At 33.8% G+C, this 19005-nt stretch overlaps 1 protein-coding gene and 1 non-coding gene across 2 annotated transcripts; both read left to right on the plus strand.

Moving 5' to 3' along the window:
* Positions 1-7401, plus strand: LOC140823708 (asparagine synthetase [glutamine-hydrolyzing] 3-like). The gene is given in 15 exon segments (XM_073185173.1): positions 1-213; positions 1062-1167; positions 1169-1201; positions 1648-1743; positions 1915-2056; positions 2339-2434; positions 2979-3073; positions 3714-3875; positions 4571-4651; positions 4741-4962; positions 5158-5292; positions 5987-6067; positions 6211-6297; positions 6404-6511; positions 6993-7401. Coding segments are annotated over 15 exon segments (1719 nt in total). The 5' UTR covers positions 1-133; the 3' UTR covers positions 7188-7401.
* Positions 7402-8327: 926 nt separating this feature from the next.
* Positions 8328-8400, plus strand: TRNAR-ACG (transfer RNA arginine (anticodon ACG)). The gene has a single exon. It is a non-coding gene; the product is annotated as a tRNA-Arg (tRNA).
* Positions 8401-19005: the final 10605 nt, after the last annotated feature.

Genomic DNA, 19005 nt, shown 5'->3' on the forward strand with positions numbered 1-19005 from the left:
TAATTAAATCACGGAATCTTTCAAAATCAACGGCTGTGATGATTCGTTAGCCATCATTCACCTTGACTTGTAGCCGTTGTCTTTCTCTGTCTATCCCTCCTCTCTTCAGAAAGTGGGATTGGGTTAAGAAGCCATGTGTGGAATTCTCGCAGTTCTCGGTGTCACTGAAAACTCTCAGGCGAAGCGGTCCAGGATCATCGAGCTCTCCAGAAGGTTTAATTTATCTTCATCTGCGATGATTGTGGGGTTTTTTTTTTCCGCGCGTTATCGATTGGTTCTGGTGTTATTGTTTGATTTGGAAAATGTGTTTTGATCTTCGTTTTCTTGATTTTCATATATGAAAATGAAAATCGTAGATTTATGATTTATCGATCGTGTGTTATCGGTTAATTGTCGCAAGATTATTAGTTTTTTTCCCTCGGAAAATGTACTTTTATATTTGTTTTTGCGAAACAAAAACCTGGAGTGATACATTTATTGAAATATAGTGGTTGAATTTTTGGTTGCATAAGGGATTAATGGAACAATTTTATAATCAACACAGGATTTATTTCTGCGATATGAAGCAAATCAGAAAGCATTGACGTTTTATGGGAAAGGTTGAATGACCATCGTGTCTTATAAGAAGTGAAGCTGTTCCTGCAAATCAGAAAAAATTACCATTTTTTGAGTGTGGGGATGGGGGACGTTTAATATTGAATTTCTCTATTATTGTCATTTTCTGTTGCTGTGTTAATTTTTTCAATATTGTAATATTTTAATAATTTCTTAATTAACTGTCATCTGTCGATAATGTTGGTCATGTCTAAAACAATTGTTTGTTTTAAGATGATTTTCAATCAATATTCTTATTTCAATATGAAAACTTTATATTAAACAACAATTGAATCATGTTTAATCAAAGTCACATGAAAATTATTTAGTGATGCTTGTTGTTGAGCTCAGTTTTGCCTGTTAGCTGTTCTTACTGACTCTGTCCATTATTATATTATCATTACGTAAAGCATTGCATGGTCTAGATATTATTTTGAGTCATTGTTACTTGTATTTGGAGCCCATAGGTTGCGGCACAGAGGTCCTGATTGGAGCGGCTTGCACTATCATCAGGACTGTTATCTCGCTCATCAGCGTTTGGCAATTGTAGATCCTACATCAGGGGATCAGCCACTTGTATAATGAAGACAAAACAGTTGTTGTCACGGTGGGTAAAATTTTTCATTAAAAGAATTTCCCACATTGATTGTCTTTTAAGCGGCTGAGATTCATTATGTAATACCTTTTTATGGGGTAATAGTATCTTTTCATCCAGCTCCAATGTTTTGAGGAGTTTTTTTCCGTAAATATGTAAACTATAAGTTACTCATATTTTTATTAAAAATGAAACTATGATGTTCCCAGTTATGTGGCATCTGGAAGAAAAATCATTTCCGTTGACCATTCACAATCAGAAATCATCTTGCCAAAAGTTTATGTTCCTTAAACGAATAAAAGAGGTTTACTAGAAACATAGTCCTCTCCATGTTTTCTAATTTCCAATATTTGTGTGCTTTACATTACAATTCCTGGGAAAATCTTGATTATTTTTGACAAGACATGTGATGTTTCTTTTTTTTTTTTTTCCTGTACCCTCTCTCTTGATAATTTCAGGTTAATGGAGAAATATACAACCATAAAGAACTTAGGAAGAAGCTGCAGTCTCATCAGTTCAGAACTGGAAGTGATTGTGAAGTTATCGCTCACCTGGTTAGTACTTGACAGTAGTTGGAGATAGAAGTGTGCGACTGCATGACAACATCTGACAATTTTATCTGTTGTTCCCGAGTAGTTCCTTGAAAAAGTTTTAGAATTATATGAGGTAAGCTCGTTGCCTCTTACATCAGTTTTTTATACATTCTGAATCATTTTTTTTCTCAGTATGAAGAACATGGTGAGGATTTTGTTGACATGTTGGATGGTATGTTTTCATTTGTTCTTCTGGACACTCGCGACAATAGTTTCATTGCTGCTCGAGATGCGATTGGTATTACTCCCCTTTACATAGGCTGGGGTCTTGATGGTATGTGACCATTTTGTCCCTGCATTAAATCTTTTGGATGTGATTCTGTGCAGTAATCCCATATAGTACACTGTAACTAGGTATGCAGCAGCAGGGTACTGGCATCATTCTTTTTCTTATGTTTTGAATGCTGCATGTTATGATGCACTGTAGATGCATTGTTAAAAATGGAAGTTTCATTTGTGATCTCTCCTTTGGATTAAAGCCTAACCCCTTTCATATGAAAATTGTTTCGGTTATCTTGTAACAAGGTTTTTGCTTAACTAAATGATTTGCTCTCAGGATCAATATGGTTTGCTTCGGAGATGAAAGCTTTAAGTGATGATTGTGAACGATTCATGCCTTTCCTTCCAGGACACATCTATTCAAGCAAAAGTGGTATGTTAGATGAACTTGAAATCCCCAGAGGGAAATTTAGTTTGCTTCAACTATTCTGACTGCAACTGTTCTTTTTACCAATTTAACTTAAGCGTCCAACTTTTTTCTGCTGATGTTGTCATTTATTTTATTGACAAATGCATGAAGGTTTTCTATACTGTTAAATCATGCTCATCCAGAACTATTGAGTATAGCTATTGATCTGTTGTATGGTGGGTTTAGCTGATAAGGCATTTTCATGCTTACAAGACATTAAATCAACTTGTTTAGCTAATCTTTATGTGATCCTTTTTACTACTAATGTGAAATTAGTTTATCAAAACATAAAGTTTATTTTCTCCTGCATGATACTGGAACTGTAAAATATCTTTGTGACTAAGAATCTGAGGATTGAAGTTGATTATGATAGAAATGGGAACTTGTTCTTTAGCTGAAGAAGCATCTTGCTAAACATGTTCTGGGATGCAAGAATTTTCTCTGTTCTGCAGTAAACTACTTGCAAATATATTACTGCTGCAATATGCTAATATGATAATGGCAACAGGAGGGCTCAGAAGGTGGTACAACCCACCATGGTTTTCAGAACAGATACCTTCGGCTCCTTATGAGCCCCTAGTACTACGCAAGGCCTTTGAGAAGGTTATCTTGTTCAATTCTGTTTCCAATTGACTGTTGTGTTATATATTCTTGTGCCTTAACCATTAGATGTGGTCTGTGCTTATCTAAAAAATTATTAATCGGTGATTTTCATCTCTTCTGTTTATTTATTCTTTGCTTTCTTCAAATATCTGAGTATTCGAGTCTTATCTTTCTTGTGTGTATTTGAATTGGATTGGTCTTTCTCTTCCTTTCAGTCCCTCCTGATCTCATTTTCTTTTCCTTTCCCCAGTACTTCTTTCTTCCTAGCTACTCTGCATTGATAGTCCTCTAAATGCCTTCCTTCTCTTTTTTACAGTTTACTGTTCGATAATTTTTTTCAACTCTTACAATTGTAACTCTTACTTATTTATGTTGTGATATTTTCATGTCTTATTCATGTTATAGCCTCATCTTTATTATGTTTGATGTAACGTATGCCACGTTCATATCATTTCAAGTTTTGTTATTTCTCCTTCAAAACCATACAATTTTGTTTTGAAAATGTTTCTTATCAATACTCTTTTGGCATCACCTATTGTAATTAAGCCTGTGAAATGATTTGCCTTGAAATTGTGCATCTATCAAATCTTTGTGTGCATATTTTTAAATTACATTTTCTTACGCTCTTGCTATTTTGCAGGCTGTTGTGAAGAGGCTCATGACAGATGTACCCTTTGGTGTACTCTTATCTGGTGGATTGGACTCATCGCTTGTTGCTTCGGTGGCTTCCCGCTATTTGGTTGATTCTGAAGCAGCCTGCCAGTGGGGATCACAATTGCATACCTTTTGCATTGGCTTAAAGGTGATAAACTTTAACAACTGTCATTGCTTCCAGTTGTTGTAGCAGTTCTGTTGCCAAGTATGTTCCGCACCTCAGTAGTTTTGATTCCCTAGTAACTCTCTCGTGCAAAGGAGAATCGACAATTTTTATGAAGAATGAAAAGAATAATTGGAATATCTCCTCTTCAGGCTTCTGTGCTTGCCACAAAATTCTCCGCAAGCTTCTTGATATTAACTTCGGAACCTCTAAGCGTAACTGTGCCCTTTGTCCTAGCAATTTTGTGAAGTTTATTTGCTGCATTCTATTTAAATTTATACGTGATGTATATAAACAGATGCAAACCGTTACTCTGCAGAATCTTCCATTGTGTATGACATAGGGGATGAAAAGAGCACGTAGCCGCATACTAACTTTTTTATAAAAAACATACAAAAACTAAAATCATATATTTTGCTGACTTATTTTTTAGTACAAGGCACTGGTATCGGTTAAAATTTAGCATCTTGGTGTCACATTGATGCACTATTTTCTGTCAAATCTTTACTTTTTTGTATAACAATGGCGAAAGCAATCTATCTTGTCGATCTTCACTTAATCCTTGTATAATCAATCAATGCTATTTCTCAATCTTTGCTCCTATTCTCTAACGGCTAAAGTTACAATTCTATGTCACTTGTTCCTCTACACTATTAATCTTGTTTTTTTTTCTGTCTCAGGGTTCTCCTGATCTGAGAGCAGCAAGAGAAGTGGCAGACTATCTGGGAACTCGTCATCATGAGTTTCATTTTACTGTGCAGGTATATTTATTATATGAATGTTGAATAATTTATTTGCACCACTGTTGCTTTTTATCATATTCTCTTCTTTTTTTTTATTGTAAAATCAGGAAGGAATAGATGCACTAGAGGAGGTTATCTATCATACTGAGACATATGATGTGACTACTATCAGAGCCAGTACTCCAATGTTTCTCATGTCCAGAAAAATAAAATCTCTGGGAGTAAAAATGGTTCTATCTGGTGAAGGTTCTGATGAGATTTTTGGCGGTTATTTGTATTTTCACAAGGCACCCAACAAGGAGGAGCTTCACAAGGAAACATGTGCTAAGGTACTTTGCCACAACATATGTTTCGTAAACCCAAAAAGATAATATGGTTGTCTTGATAAGGTTTTAATCGTTACTCCTAGGAAGAATTTTCAAATATGTACAGGTAATATGGTTGTCTTGATATGGTTTTTAATTATTACTTATAGCAAGAATTTTCAAGTATGAAGCCTGTTTTATTTTAAACTTTGGTGCCAGATCAAAGCTCTTCATCTATACGACTGTTTGAGAGCCAACAAATCAACTTCGGCATGGGGTCTTGAAGCTCGCGTACCCTTCTTAGACAAAGAATTTATCAATATTGCCATGGGTATTGACCCAGAGTGGAAAATGGTGAACTATGTGATATCTCAGTCTTTACTGTTTCAACTTTCAACCGTAGTCATGACATTATTCAACCTTTTCCTGACAGGACACATTAATATGCTCATTTAAAATTGGTTCAGAGAAATCCAGGAAATTAATTTTGGATACTTTCACTGCTTAACCTGTCTCAGTAGAGGCTTATTAATTTTGTGCTCGAGCATCAACTATTGATTTATGGGGTGTGAACTACTTTAAAACGTGGCAATTTACTTTGGTGCATTTTATATGCTAACACGATGAATTACTTCAGCCTCCAGTATAAAACGAGAAAATGCTTTTGTTGATCACAAATGTGAGACATGTATCTCTTCCGAAAATTTAAGCCAAAAACCAGCTCAAAAGCCAACAAATTGATGTTTGAACTTTTTGCTTAATAATTTAGGATTTCTGAATTGACATCACCCATAACATTGAATTGGAGGGAGGAGAATTGAACAGAACATCACCTATTACATTGAATTGGAGGGATAGGAATTTGACAGAAATTTCTGAATATTCCACTGCACATTATTTGATGTTAATTTTACGTTTGTCTCGTCTCAGGCAAACCTGTAATTCTAGTCACAGATAAGTTCAGAAGATATCTACCAACAATAATGTTTTGATTGATTCGCAGTCTTTTAAAATTTCCATGAAGATTTTGTTTGCCTGAAAATAACAGGTAAGACCTGACCTTGGAAGAATTGAAAAATGGATTTTGCGCAATGCCTTTGATGATGAGCAACACCCGTATTTACCCAAGGTTTGTGCTGGTTCTTCGATTGCACTCTTTACTTTAACATAGTTTATCTTTGTTTCTTTTCTAAGCAATTTCCATTAGAACAACAAGACAATTCGTTAGCATGTGGCAATGACTTCTTGAGCCATTCGTATTTCTTGGTTCAGCACATTTTATACAGACAGAAAGAGCAGTTCAGTGATGGAGTCGGATACAGTTGGATTGATGGCTTGAAAGATCATGCTAACCGACAGGTATGCCTAACTCTCTACATATTGCATATTCTTGAATCCTTATACCTATACATTTTAGGTTGCTTGGTGCATATGTATGACAGATTTTCATTTATGGCATTGACAGGTTACAGATGCAATGCTAGCCAACGCAAATTTTGTTTACCCTGAGAATACTCCAACCACGAAAGAAGGGTACCACTACCGAACTATCTTTGAGCGGTTTTTCCCCAAGGTAAATTACTGCATGTTCATGTTTTTAGCTGGTACGAACTAGACAGGAACAATGTATTGGGACGTGGTGTTGCTGCGATTAAAGGATTTGAATCCGTGAGTGAGGAATTGGAGATAGATAATACACAACTGATTCGAACTGAGGAAGATCTTTAAATGCACTAATTATTGAGAGAATGGTTAAAACCCACGTGTTTTGAAATTTACTGTAGTACACAAACAAGTGCAAATGATTCATGACTAGGAAGTAGATTCACGAGTGAGGGAGCGACTCAATTTATTCAAACTTTGTAGTTAATAAATTTCTATATTTCCTTCGGTTAAAGCCCAATATAATAACCCGCATCCACTCGCTACCCCTTTTTAAATCTGCATATATGACTACGGATTTAAATCATTGTTCTCCCAAACTTTTCGAATCAAAACAATCACATATTCTTTTAGTGAACGACTCAACTAACCTGATTTTGGTTCGTATTTAGAATCCTGCAAGATCAACAGTGCCCGGAGGTCCAAGTGTGGCGTGCAGCACTGCTAAGGCTGTAGAATGGGATGCGGCATGGTCTAATAATCTTGATCCCTCCGGTCGAGCTGCCCTTGGTGTCCATGTTGCTGCATTTGAGGAGACGAAGGCAGTTGCTGATGCCCCAGCCACAAACGGCCCACCCGTAAAATAACCCAGAAATTCGACTGCGTTTATTGTTGATTGTATTGTTGATTGTTGTTGTAGGTTCTTCATTTCACTCTAGTGTAGTGTTGTGCTTAGCCAAGATTGTTTGTGGTACAGTTAGATTCAATTTTGCTCAATTATATTTAAAAAACGTGTTGCGAAACTATTCTATGCACTTTAGTTTATTTTAAATATTAATTTGCTTTTGGCGTGCAATTCTACTTCAGCATGCATAAATATCGTACCGAAGATCAGTATATGATACAATTTAAATATTTAAGCACGATCTTATCAGTTTAACCACCAACAGTGAAACAAGTCTTGAGTTACAATAGATTTGAGAAAAATAAGATCGCATCAGAAAAACAAGGCTAAAATTCTGAAAAGACTTGTGCTACCCTTGCAATGCTGGACAATAACGGACGAGAATTGAGTGCAGCAGCGTCTTATGACAGCGGCTAGAGAATCCCTCCATAGAGAAAGGAGTTGGATTCTTGATGGCGTTAACAGGCTGGTGCGTCCGATACTATGATCCAATTAGTCCAACCAAGATTGATCGCTTGCACCATCCCCTCAAACAATGGGGCTCAAATCGGCCGGAAAACACTTGGCAAGGCCAAATAAAACATGACAAGTGGAGTCGCTGCTGCCCAGGAGCCTCACACTATAGGAGTTTCTTGATCATGCACAGCATCATCCATCGTCGACATACTATGACCGTCGTTCAAATATCTTGTAATAAGATTCCATGTATATGTATCTACTGAATTATTTTTAAATTAATAAAAGAAAACATAATACTGATGTCTTGTCTGTTCAACCTATTTTTTCGGGGGTTGTTTACCGAGTGCCATTTTACTAAAGAGTGGGTCTCATGTGAGACCGTCTCACGGATCTTAATCTGTGAGACGGGTCAACCCTACCGATATTCACAATAAAAAGTAATACTCTTAGTATAAAAAATAATATTTTTCATAGATAATCCAAAGACCATCTCACACAAGTTTTTACCTTTACCTAAAATATCATTACTGCTATGTAAGTAAAATATTTAGTGTAATACTAGTGATTTATGAAATAACAAAACTTACAACGGAGGCCCAGAGATTAAAGTCATTTTTTAACTAAACATATGGTTAAAAAAGTTGACTCCGTGGCCCAATGGATAAGGCGCTGGTCTACGGAACCAGAGATTCTGGGTTCGATCCCCAGCGGAGTCGTTTTAAAATAATTAATTTATTTTTCGCTTTTTCTCTTTATAATAGTATTATTATTTAGTTGTGAAGTGAGAAGAAACTGATTTAATAGTTATTTCTCACTCTCTTCTTTATTCGAATAATTTAGTAATTTAATTTTTGGTTCTTCATTAAAAGTAACAAAATCTAGAATGCTTCGAAAGCGCATACTGACAAATCGACAAAAAGTTCAATCACATTCTCCACTAATGCAACCACAGTCATTCCCCACCTTCGATCAATCATTGTTATTTGCAATTCAGGTTGCTTAATAGTTAAAAGTATATATCCTCATGCAAACGTCCCTTTCCCCCCCTATAATCGCAACCCTTTTTCGAATTTACCTATATTCTTACCTTTTTCGAGCTATTCGAGTTTCCGGTGAATATATCGTTTCTTGCTCCGTGATGGGATTTTCATTTCATGGCTGTCATGGATTGTTTCCTGCACAAATATTAATATATAGCCTGGCATGCATGCATCAAACGTTTGGATTAATATTTCATATCAATATCTTTAGCTTTATTGATATTATGGAAGAATGAACTTAGAATATCCATTGTGATTTATTTGGCGTGAGAGATTCTACGAACACTAGTGTAGCTTAGTGGGGCATTTGTAGTTGCCCTCCAATTTGGAGGGTCAATAGAATCCATGTGATATATATATTATAACATGCATTATTTTTTCAATTGTAGTAATTTTTAACGAAATACTGAAGTGAAATCGGACGCTTCAGCAATATCATTCGTCACGTCAGCAATACTCGTCGCTATATGTGCCGGTAATTTTCAATGACACGTCATTATTTTTCGGCATCATGTCATCCTTTACTGGTATATATATATATATATATATATATATATATATATATATATATATATATATATTATAGGTCTAATTTGTATCAAACATTGTAGATTTTTGAAGTTAATGTATGAATGCAAAAATGCCAAATTTTCATGCTGAATTATAAAAATAAATAGGGTTTGAGGAAAATAAATTTCATAAAATTTAAAGCCCACAATTATATGGCGACACCTTGACATGCAAGTCATCATAATCAAATTCAAGGAGGCTTAGACTTTGGATTTACGTATCAAGTGAATATTATGTATTACATTTATGATAATATTAAAAATCTCAAATGATATTAAAACTGTGATTGTAACTATACTAATTTCTTTAACTCATAATATAAATTATGCTGGAATATACACACAAACCTCAAAGCAACCATTTAACTAACGAATCTTCATTGAAATTAATTAAAGAAAAATGATTGAGGAGAGAGTATCATTGATACATGAGTAGGTCTCTTGTGAGATGGTCTCACGAATCTTCATTTGTGAGACAGGTCAACCCTACCGATATCCACAATAAAAAGTAATACTCTTAGCATAAAAACTAATATTTTTTCATGGATTACCCAAATTAGATATTTGTCTCACAAAATACGACTCGTGAGACCGTCTCACACAAGTTTTTGCCTTGATATATATATATATATATATATATATATATATATATATATATATATATATATATATATATATATATATGTATATGTGTGTGTGTGTGTGTGTACGTGTGAGTGACGAATCAATATGTTCAATACATAAAATGAAAAGTAGTAATTTTTTATGGGTCGAGTTAGGTCAAGTCAGAAATCCGTTTACAATTAATTCGTGGAACATGAGTTTTTTTTTTTTTTTGAATAAAAATGTGCTTTTGTGTGTGTGTGTGTGTGTGTGTGAATCACCGCAATAGGTTCCTTTTACAATCTCCACACCAAAATTCTGGTTTAATTAAAAATAATCAGATAATGATGTAAAAGAATAAGTCGTTATGGACTAATTTGCAGTTTGATTACATCAGTTGTTGGGCCACTCAGTCCATATTGGGCTTATTCATAATTGGGCTTTGGTTATTTAAATTGAAAATTAATGGGCCTCACTACAACTTCATGAGGTAAACCTGACGTTTAAATGACGTTATTACTCGCCCCACGTACGCTTAGTATCTGAATAAACAATTGTTTCGCATGGAATTGTAATTTCATAAATTTTAATCTTATTTTTTTACCTTTATATTATATTCTTTAAATTTAAAATTAAAATATATTACTTTTAAAAGCATAATAAAGTTCTTGTGAGATAAAAGTCTCGTATTTACTATGAAATAAGCATCTCATTAATTATTATTATGATGATAATATTTCTTAAACGGGGAGGATTAAAATTACGAAGCCAATAAGTCAAAAGGCACAAGTCAAAGAAAAACTCAAACTTAATTATTCCCTTGAAAATCAACAATTACTAAATTATTTATGTAGACAACCCACTCCCCACCTAATTACTGAGAATAAAATAAAATAAAAAATCACTTTTGGTACATTAAATTACCTTTTAAAGGACACGTGCGCGTAAAAAAGTCTTCACCTTTCCTCCTAGTTTCCAAATATCGATGCCTCCCGTAGCTTACATTCCCCAAAAAGCTTTTATTCATTCATACATGTATTTTGGATTATCTTATGCTATTTTTATATAGTTTTTTTAAAAATAAATAAATATGATTGAAATCATACGTATCTCTTGTATTTTATCAAGGTTCATACCATAATTTTAAAATGAATAGTTATATTTTGTTATATTATATAGGAAGAAACACAACTCACACGTATAATGAAAAGTGACATTTTTTTTTATACTTATATGTAGTTTTTGTTCTTAATGTCATTAAATAGATTACTCCCTTCGAGAATAAAATGGACACCGCCGTAAAGAACCACTTTCCCCCATTTATTTACTTGCTTCTTTTAAGCCTTTTTGTTCTTTTCGCTCTATATTTATATATATCCATTCCAATATCGGGTGGATTTTTTTTTTTTTTTTTTTACATCCTAGTCTAAGGGTTGGAGGATACTCGAACTTGAGTCAATACATGGAGAATTCCGACGACACCATTGGGCAAAGCCCTCGGTCTTCAATATCGGGAGATTATGAATGCCTTCATTCATGAAAATGAGATGAGTAGGCAAAGGATAGTTGTCCATCCATTTAATTAGTATATTAGGACATTGATTAGGTAGTTAATGATAGTGGAAAATCTGCATGCCACTTCAAACCTGATATGGTTATGAAATAACACGATAAATTTTTTTTAAAACGGTGAAAGTTTAATTTAAAGTTAAACGATATTTATATTATATTATAATGACTAATCAGATGTTATATCAAGTCTTACCATCATCGTAGATTCAATGACTACCATTGGAAGAAAGAAGAAAGAAACAGATGATACAACGTACGAGGTATCACATTGAGTCGATCTCATCCTTTGCAGAGCTAATTGATCAATGCACCACTCTCACATGAAATCATCCTCCAATTTGACTTCATTCTTTGTTGAACTAATTGATCTCACAACAGATACTTATGTGTAGTTAAAGTTCCATGTATGTGATTTTGTTGCCTTATAATTCAAATAGTATGTCTCTTGTGGGACAATGTCACGGATCTTTATTCGTACTCAGTTCATATTTGACATAAAAATAATATTTTTTTTTCGTATTTGACAATGTCACAGATCTTTAAAATATTATTTGATTAAAATAATATATTTGTTGACCTATCTCACAAATAAAGATTCGTGACACCGTCTCACAAACTCTGAATTTAAGTCCCCTTGTTCAAAAAATTAAATCGTTAGGTCCAGAAATTGAGTAGTACTACATTCGGAACGCATTAAATTTTATGGAGCATCAAAATCTAAAGATGTACTTCCTCCTTTGTACATTACTAGAATTTTGAATTTTAGTGCACCCTAATAGAGAATGGAACGTACCTTAGTACAAATAGTAACACGTGGAAACTCCAACGAATAATGTTCACTAAATTCACATGATGGATTTTCGCTTTTTAATTTCTTTGGTATTTATTTAGATAGATAACTTATAGTTGTGATATAAAAAAAAAACAACGTGCGAAATAAAAGAGTAAAATCCATGAAGCATCGTGAGAAAAAAAATTGAAATTATTAATGGAAATTTTATGTATGATAAACTTTAACGAAAAATATTTCGATCAGTCATTTTCAAAAAATAAAATTGGAGGCGAAGTGAAACTCAAACGACGCCACTCGCAATTCATCTATCTAGCTAGATATATGTTCATGTTCAATAATAAAAGTCACCGACCGATTTCACATTTATCTACTTCTTTTTCTTTTAAAACATATATATATATATAATACACACACATATTATGAATAGGTTTCTTGTGAGATGGTCTCACGAATCTTTATTTGTGAAATGAGTCAACCCTATCGATATTCACAATAAAAAGTAATATTTTTTTCATGGATGACCCAAATAAAATATCTGTCTCACAAATACGATCCGTGAGACCATCTCATAAAAAAATTGATCATATATTATTATCATGAACCGAACAAAATTACCTAGGGATGTATACTTCAACAATTATTTAAAATATGAAATAAAAAAGCATTATAAAAGTTCATCATGAAAGATATATATGATGTGAAATGCTCAATGATTATATATATTCCAAAAAGAAACAATTATTTTCACGGAAATAAGAGCAAGAAAAATAGTGAAATTTAACTTGATTTACGGACGTTCATATGCTAAGAATTAACCATAGTGATCACACAAGTAAAAGCTTTTTCAATCTTTAAAATCATAAAACTCATAATTACCACTGCATACTTTCTACGCTACAATCATTTCAACTCGGAAGAACAAATCCATGATTCCATCATACCTTCTGAATTCCTCGTGCCAATGTTTTCCTGCCCTTCTCGCCATGAAAATCCGTCGAGGAATTCTGTAAATAATTCATCTTGTCATTTCTTGGATTCCTCGAAAAATTGTGGATCCCATTCAAAGTGCTTGTTTCAGCTCGAACCGCATGATCGATTTCATCTGCGTTATTGTTGTCATCATTATGATCATTTCTGGGTTGGATTTGATCGGAGGGAATGAGGTTTGGGAGGTTACCAATGGCTGCAGAAACGTTACCACGGCGTAAAGAAAATTCATCAAACCCTACAGTTTTGACATTTGAATGCAGACCGGGAACTTTTGACGGGAGAATAGAACTTGAAAATGGGAACTTGTGATCTGTCGGAAGGAATGAGGTGAGATTGGGGTTTGAAATCAAGTTGAAAATATTTGAATTTTGAGTTGAAAGTGAATGGTAGTTCATCGGAGGAGTTGAAGTCGAAGCTACACTGTTGGTAGTACTTGAAGATGAAATGGAAGCAGTAGAAGTAAGAAATGGCAGCGGCGGAGGCGGCCGTTGAGCTTCTGGTGCAAATGGTCGGTGGAGATACAGTGGCTGAGCGGCGTCCTGGGGTTTTAGTCTCATGCTTGAGGATGCACCGTAAAGATCAAATCTGCTTCTTTGGAATGCTGAAGATGAGGTGAAAGGCGGCGCAGGGATACCGGTGAATTCCTGCACCATAGCCCTGAAATTTGATGCGTCCGTGGTAAGAACAGTAGTAGGCGCGCGTCTTGAAGCTCTAGATCTTTTCTTCGTGTTACGCGCCGGCAGGGTTCCGGTTTTGAGTCCCGTTCTCTGCGGCGGATGCTGGCAGTGCATCGGTGAGATTATTGCCGGAAGCAACCACCGTGGGTGGTTGAGGAGGAACCGTGAAGGGGAAGTTGATGATGTTATTATTAGGGCAGGGATCGGAACTAAGATCAGCGTTCCTTGGCCAGAAAACATTAGGATTTAACTGAGATGAATTTTGGAGTTGTAAAAAGTTGGAAAATGGATCAAATTGTGGCGGCTGGGGCGGTACTGAGTGATTCACGAAAGAAGAGAAGGAGTAGGCGGCGGCGGCGGCGCGTGAATCATACTCCTGATCCTCACCACAACTGGATGAGTCACTATGGCCAGAATCCATCGGGACAATTTTCTTATTCTAGATCAAGAAAGTGAATCCTGTGGAGAAATTATACAAAGAGATAAACCAATATTAACTAACGTAAGAGAGAAGAAAAGAAGGTGCGACCAAAAACGGAGTTTTCAGAAAATACCCATGAACTAAAAAGCTCTGATCTGCAAAAAAGACGACGATTTGTCTCCTTCCTCCCTCCCCTTTCTCTTGATCAAAAGGTTTTTCCTTGAAAACAACGTAACTCAAAAGAAAAATGATGGGATTGATATTGGCACACGAGGATCTGATCTGTTTCTTGCAAGATAAGCTAAGCTGCCCTTTAATCGGGTGTGTAGAAATCAAGGGTTTTCATCGAGAATGAAAGATGCTTTTGCATAATAAAGAACTCGAGAGTGTGGGGCAGCCATGAAAGAGTGCGTTTGGAGAGAGAGCTAGCTTTGTACCTTGTATTGATATCAACCCAATAATGTGTGTTTGGTTTCCTTTTGGGATAAGAAGATTTAGTGTGTGAAAGGTAGGAAAGTAAAGAAAAACTCACATGCTGATAAATATTTACTATTGTGTGAATTATATCATTTTTACGGTCCTGCTTTATTTTTTTTTTAAATTAAAAAAAAAAAGTGGAATATATATCTAAAATTTGTTCGTGTAAATTTTCCAATAAATGTAAAATTTTCTGTACCTCTAATGTATTATAATTAATGAACATATTATTGAACTTAATTTATATGTCGGTCCATACTTTAAATCTATCACCAATTAAATTAGGCCATCTGTCTTACGAAGCAAGAGAATATTCAATGTCCCTAATTAAATTAGGCCATCAATCTAGCTTACCAAGAGAATAGTAGATAGAAGCTCCAACAGCGTGTTTAAGTTGAGTTTGTGAAGTTCGGGCGATCTTGTCACTTATGATTTGTTTATTGTGATTTATTTTACTGATATAATTTGCAGTTTATTATTTTTGTATGAGGTTTATCTAATATGTACCGAATAGTAATGGTATATCTTAGATTTCTAACGATAAATAAATTTTAATTTTGAATATATTAATATTATATGAACAATTACTAGTTAGTATCCAACAGTTATTCGAATAAATAAAAAAATCAGTACATTCGAATTCTCAAGTTAAGTTTGTTAAAATAATCAGTGAGTAGGGGTTTCGGTGATTTGAAACCATAAATTGATCACTTTCACACATTAATTACACCATGCTATTTATTTACTTATTTATTACGTTTTAGCTAATTTCACGATTGAATCATGAAATTCCTTTTCACCACCGACTGTGTGTTTAAAGATTTTACAGAATATATATCATTTTTGAAAAGGACTTCGATCGCCAATCTTCACCCTAGCTTCTTGTTCTATACCCCAAATTTATTTTTGTCTTAAAAAATGTAGCTCGATCGATTTACGAATTAATAATCTTGGAAAATTAATAATCAATTATATTATCATTTATTTTATGTTATTAAAAATCTAGGCACAGAACAGAAACTGCATGCGATCCACCGATTTTAGGAAGAAAATCATACATTTTCCTACCTATAATAATAAAATTCCCTTTATTTATGTGTCTATTATTTTTGGACAATTTCCATACATATTTAATTATCTAAATGACACTTTTGGAGTATGGATGGATCAGTTCAACAATACGCTTAAGTTTGCTGTAACCATAACAACTAAAATCATATAAATTTCCTTTTTCTTTGGTTAATTACTTTTCAAATGCACAAAAAATTTAGGAAACTAATTAAATAAATTGTATGTAGTCATGTTCCACGTACGGACGTACCAGTTATAAATCTTGCTTCATTATTACTCTCAATATTTCTCGTCGTAAATTAATACATGCAATCCTTATGATCAAGGAGAATATGTACGTAGAAATGAAGCATATATATATATACAAACAGAACTTTGTTAATCCAAATAAAAATCTTTAACCCATACCTATACATTTAATGGAAATGAAAGAAGTTAGCTAAACATGGCAAGACATATCCAGGTCGCTTGCTCATCCTAAACTACTCCAAAGGTGTAATATTATATTATGTGCGCGATGTCTCGCCCAACATAATAGCTAGCAAATAATGAAGATTTTTCAAAAACCCTTCGAATTATAATACATATTTTCTTATAATATATTAATTTTAGTTTATCTTAAAAAACATATTATATCATCCATGTATTATATTTTCGATTATATATTCCGATCGATCGATGTGATTTGGAAGTGCACACTGTACTACATATATTTGAAATAACTTGGAGGGATATAATTCCAGGTAGCTCAAACTCCGTCGGTTCTCCTCTTGTAGCTCAAACAATGGGTGAGCATATGACCAAATGATCACAAGTTTGATTCTCTTTGTCAATAAGTTTTCTATCGAGTTTATGCATTGGGGTTCCCTAGTAAGGTTTTCTATTGACGTGATTTGTGGGTTATTGTGTTAAGTTCGCGAGTTTACCAAATGCTCGTGAATGGATGGTAGTTGCGGATTCCGGGTACGTCAACCAAAAAGAAAAAGCTGAATAGCTGGCACCAAGGGTTTACCTAATGTACAGTACTCAATAAGCAAGCTAATTAAGACTGCAGGTCCTCTTCAAAATCCGAAGATCAGTAGTTAATTAATTCGACAATGACGAAATTAACTGTGGGTTTTGTTGCTTATCAATTTCTTTTGATGATGCAACAGAAGATACAATGTTTGATATTGAATAAAGAGATAGACGACGAGGGAAGTTTCGTTTCGTGATAGAGGCGATAATGAACTCAATTCTTGGTTAATTATCAACTCCAAAAATGGCGGGTTTGAACAAAGAAAAAGAAAAGGTGAAAAAGAGTTCTTTGAATGTTATTGTCCACACACGCACTGTCGTTGGTTTGAATTATCAACGATACCCATGGCTCCTATTTTTTTCCAAAACTAATTTTTCTTGTCTTGAGAACCAAAATTGTGGTCCTGTGATAGACAATGTGAGAAAGCAGATTTTTTTATTTTTATTTTTTTGAAAATAGAACCACACCATTTTCATTCAAATGCTTTTTTTTAAACATATATATCACGGCGGAAACTTTTGGTCATACTTAAAATCCAAAAATTTAATAGAATCGTGCGTGTGGTTTGTGTTCGGCTTTTAATATTCTTTATTAGCATATATGGTTCAAAAAACAGTAGCGTGGAACGATTTTAATATGAATTTTCAAAAATAAACTTTGTAACGAAGATCAACTAGTTTTACAAACTGAAGTGATTGGCCACGACAGTGAAAGATTTAATCGATTACTTTATTTTAGTTCATTGATTGTCTTTTTTTTCAAAGAAAAAAAAAACCACTTCATCCTCTAAATACGAATTCAGTCAAAAAAAAGTATATACATGTGTGTGTGTGTCTGCGTGCGTTGAAAAACTAATAGCTCACGGAGTAGATTATTTAGTTGTTGATATATTTAATTAAATTAAATATTGATGCCAAGCAAGGGATTCTAAGTTGACAGCTCTTGGAGTTCAATTACTAGACAAAAATTTGTGTGAGACGGTCTCACGGATCGTATTTTATGAGACAAATATTTTATTTGGGTCATCCATGAAAAAATATAACTTTTTATGCTAAGAGCATTACTTTTTATTGTGAATATCAGTAAGGTTGACCCGTCTCACAGATAAAAACTCGTGAAACTGTCTCACAAGAGACCTACTCCAATTACTAACTGCCTCGGTCAGTTAGCCTAGCGGTAAAGTTATTCCTTAATTCACTTTGAAATTTACGTCTTTTATTATTTAAAATGCAAATATACTCTACTTTCTCATTTCTTTTCTTTTTTTCTTCTTTTTTTACTTGAGAAAAGATATAACAAATATATATCTGTGATACGGGTTTATCTGATCCATATTTGTAATAAATAAATAATAGTTTTTACATAAAAATAATATTTTTTATAAGTTCGATATGATATTCATGTAAAAATTTGAGACGTTGACAACTTTATATGAGTTTTTGTATAGTTAGTGTTGCCACGTGCTCAAAAGGATGATAGAGATTGACCAATTCAACATATAATTGTGATGATCACTATTTTTTATAAACTTTTTTTTTAATCAAATCCTTGATTTGGTATTATTCTAAATGGAACAGTTATGGGTCAACAAGAATTGATTTCCGAAAGAGCCCAAATCATAGGTCCATGTTGTTGTTGCCCATGAGACTTACAAAGTTCTATTTTAAAACCTTTGGGCCACTCGATATTAATTTAAGAAAGGCCTCATTTTTCCCCCCTTTTATCGTTTTCGTTTTTACATATTCACGTGTCATCGCTGAGATTTTTGAACGACGTTATGTTTGGATAGAAAGATAGGATTTATGGTGATCATGATTTCAAATAACTAGGTTGGAGAATTGATTTGAAATTAAAGAGAAAAAATTTGGACTACACAAGAAATTTCAATTCTTTCGTTTAATTTTCGACAAAAAAAAATTGAGATGTTGATTTAAAATAAAATTTTATAGATTGGTTTCCTAACTAACATGACTAACAAACTGTTGCGTTAATTCGAAAATTTATCATGTGCCATCAAAATATATCAACTATATGTTTCATCATCATAAAAACTAATTGGAAGTATTTCGCAATATTAATTAGTTTTTCAT

This window comes from Primulina eburnea, chromosome 2 (genome assembly GCF_022965805.1).
Source record: "Primulina eburnea isolate SZY01 chromosome 2, ASM2296580v1, whole genome shotgun sequence".
Taxonomy (NCBI): Eukaryota; Viridiplantae; Streptophyta; class Magnoliopsida; order Lamiales; family Gesneriaceae; genus Primulina; species Primulina eburnea.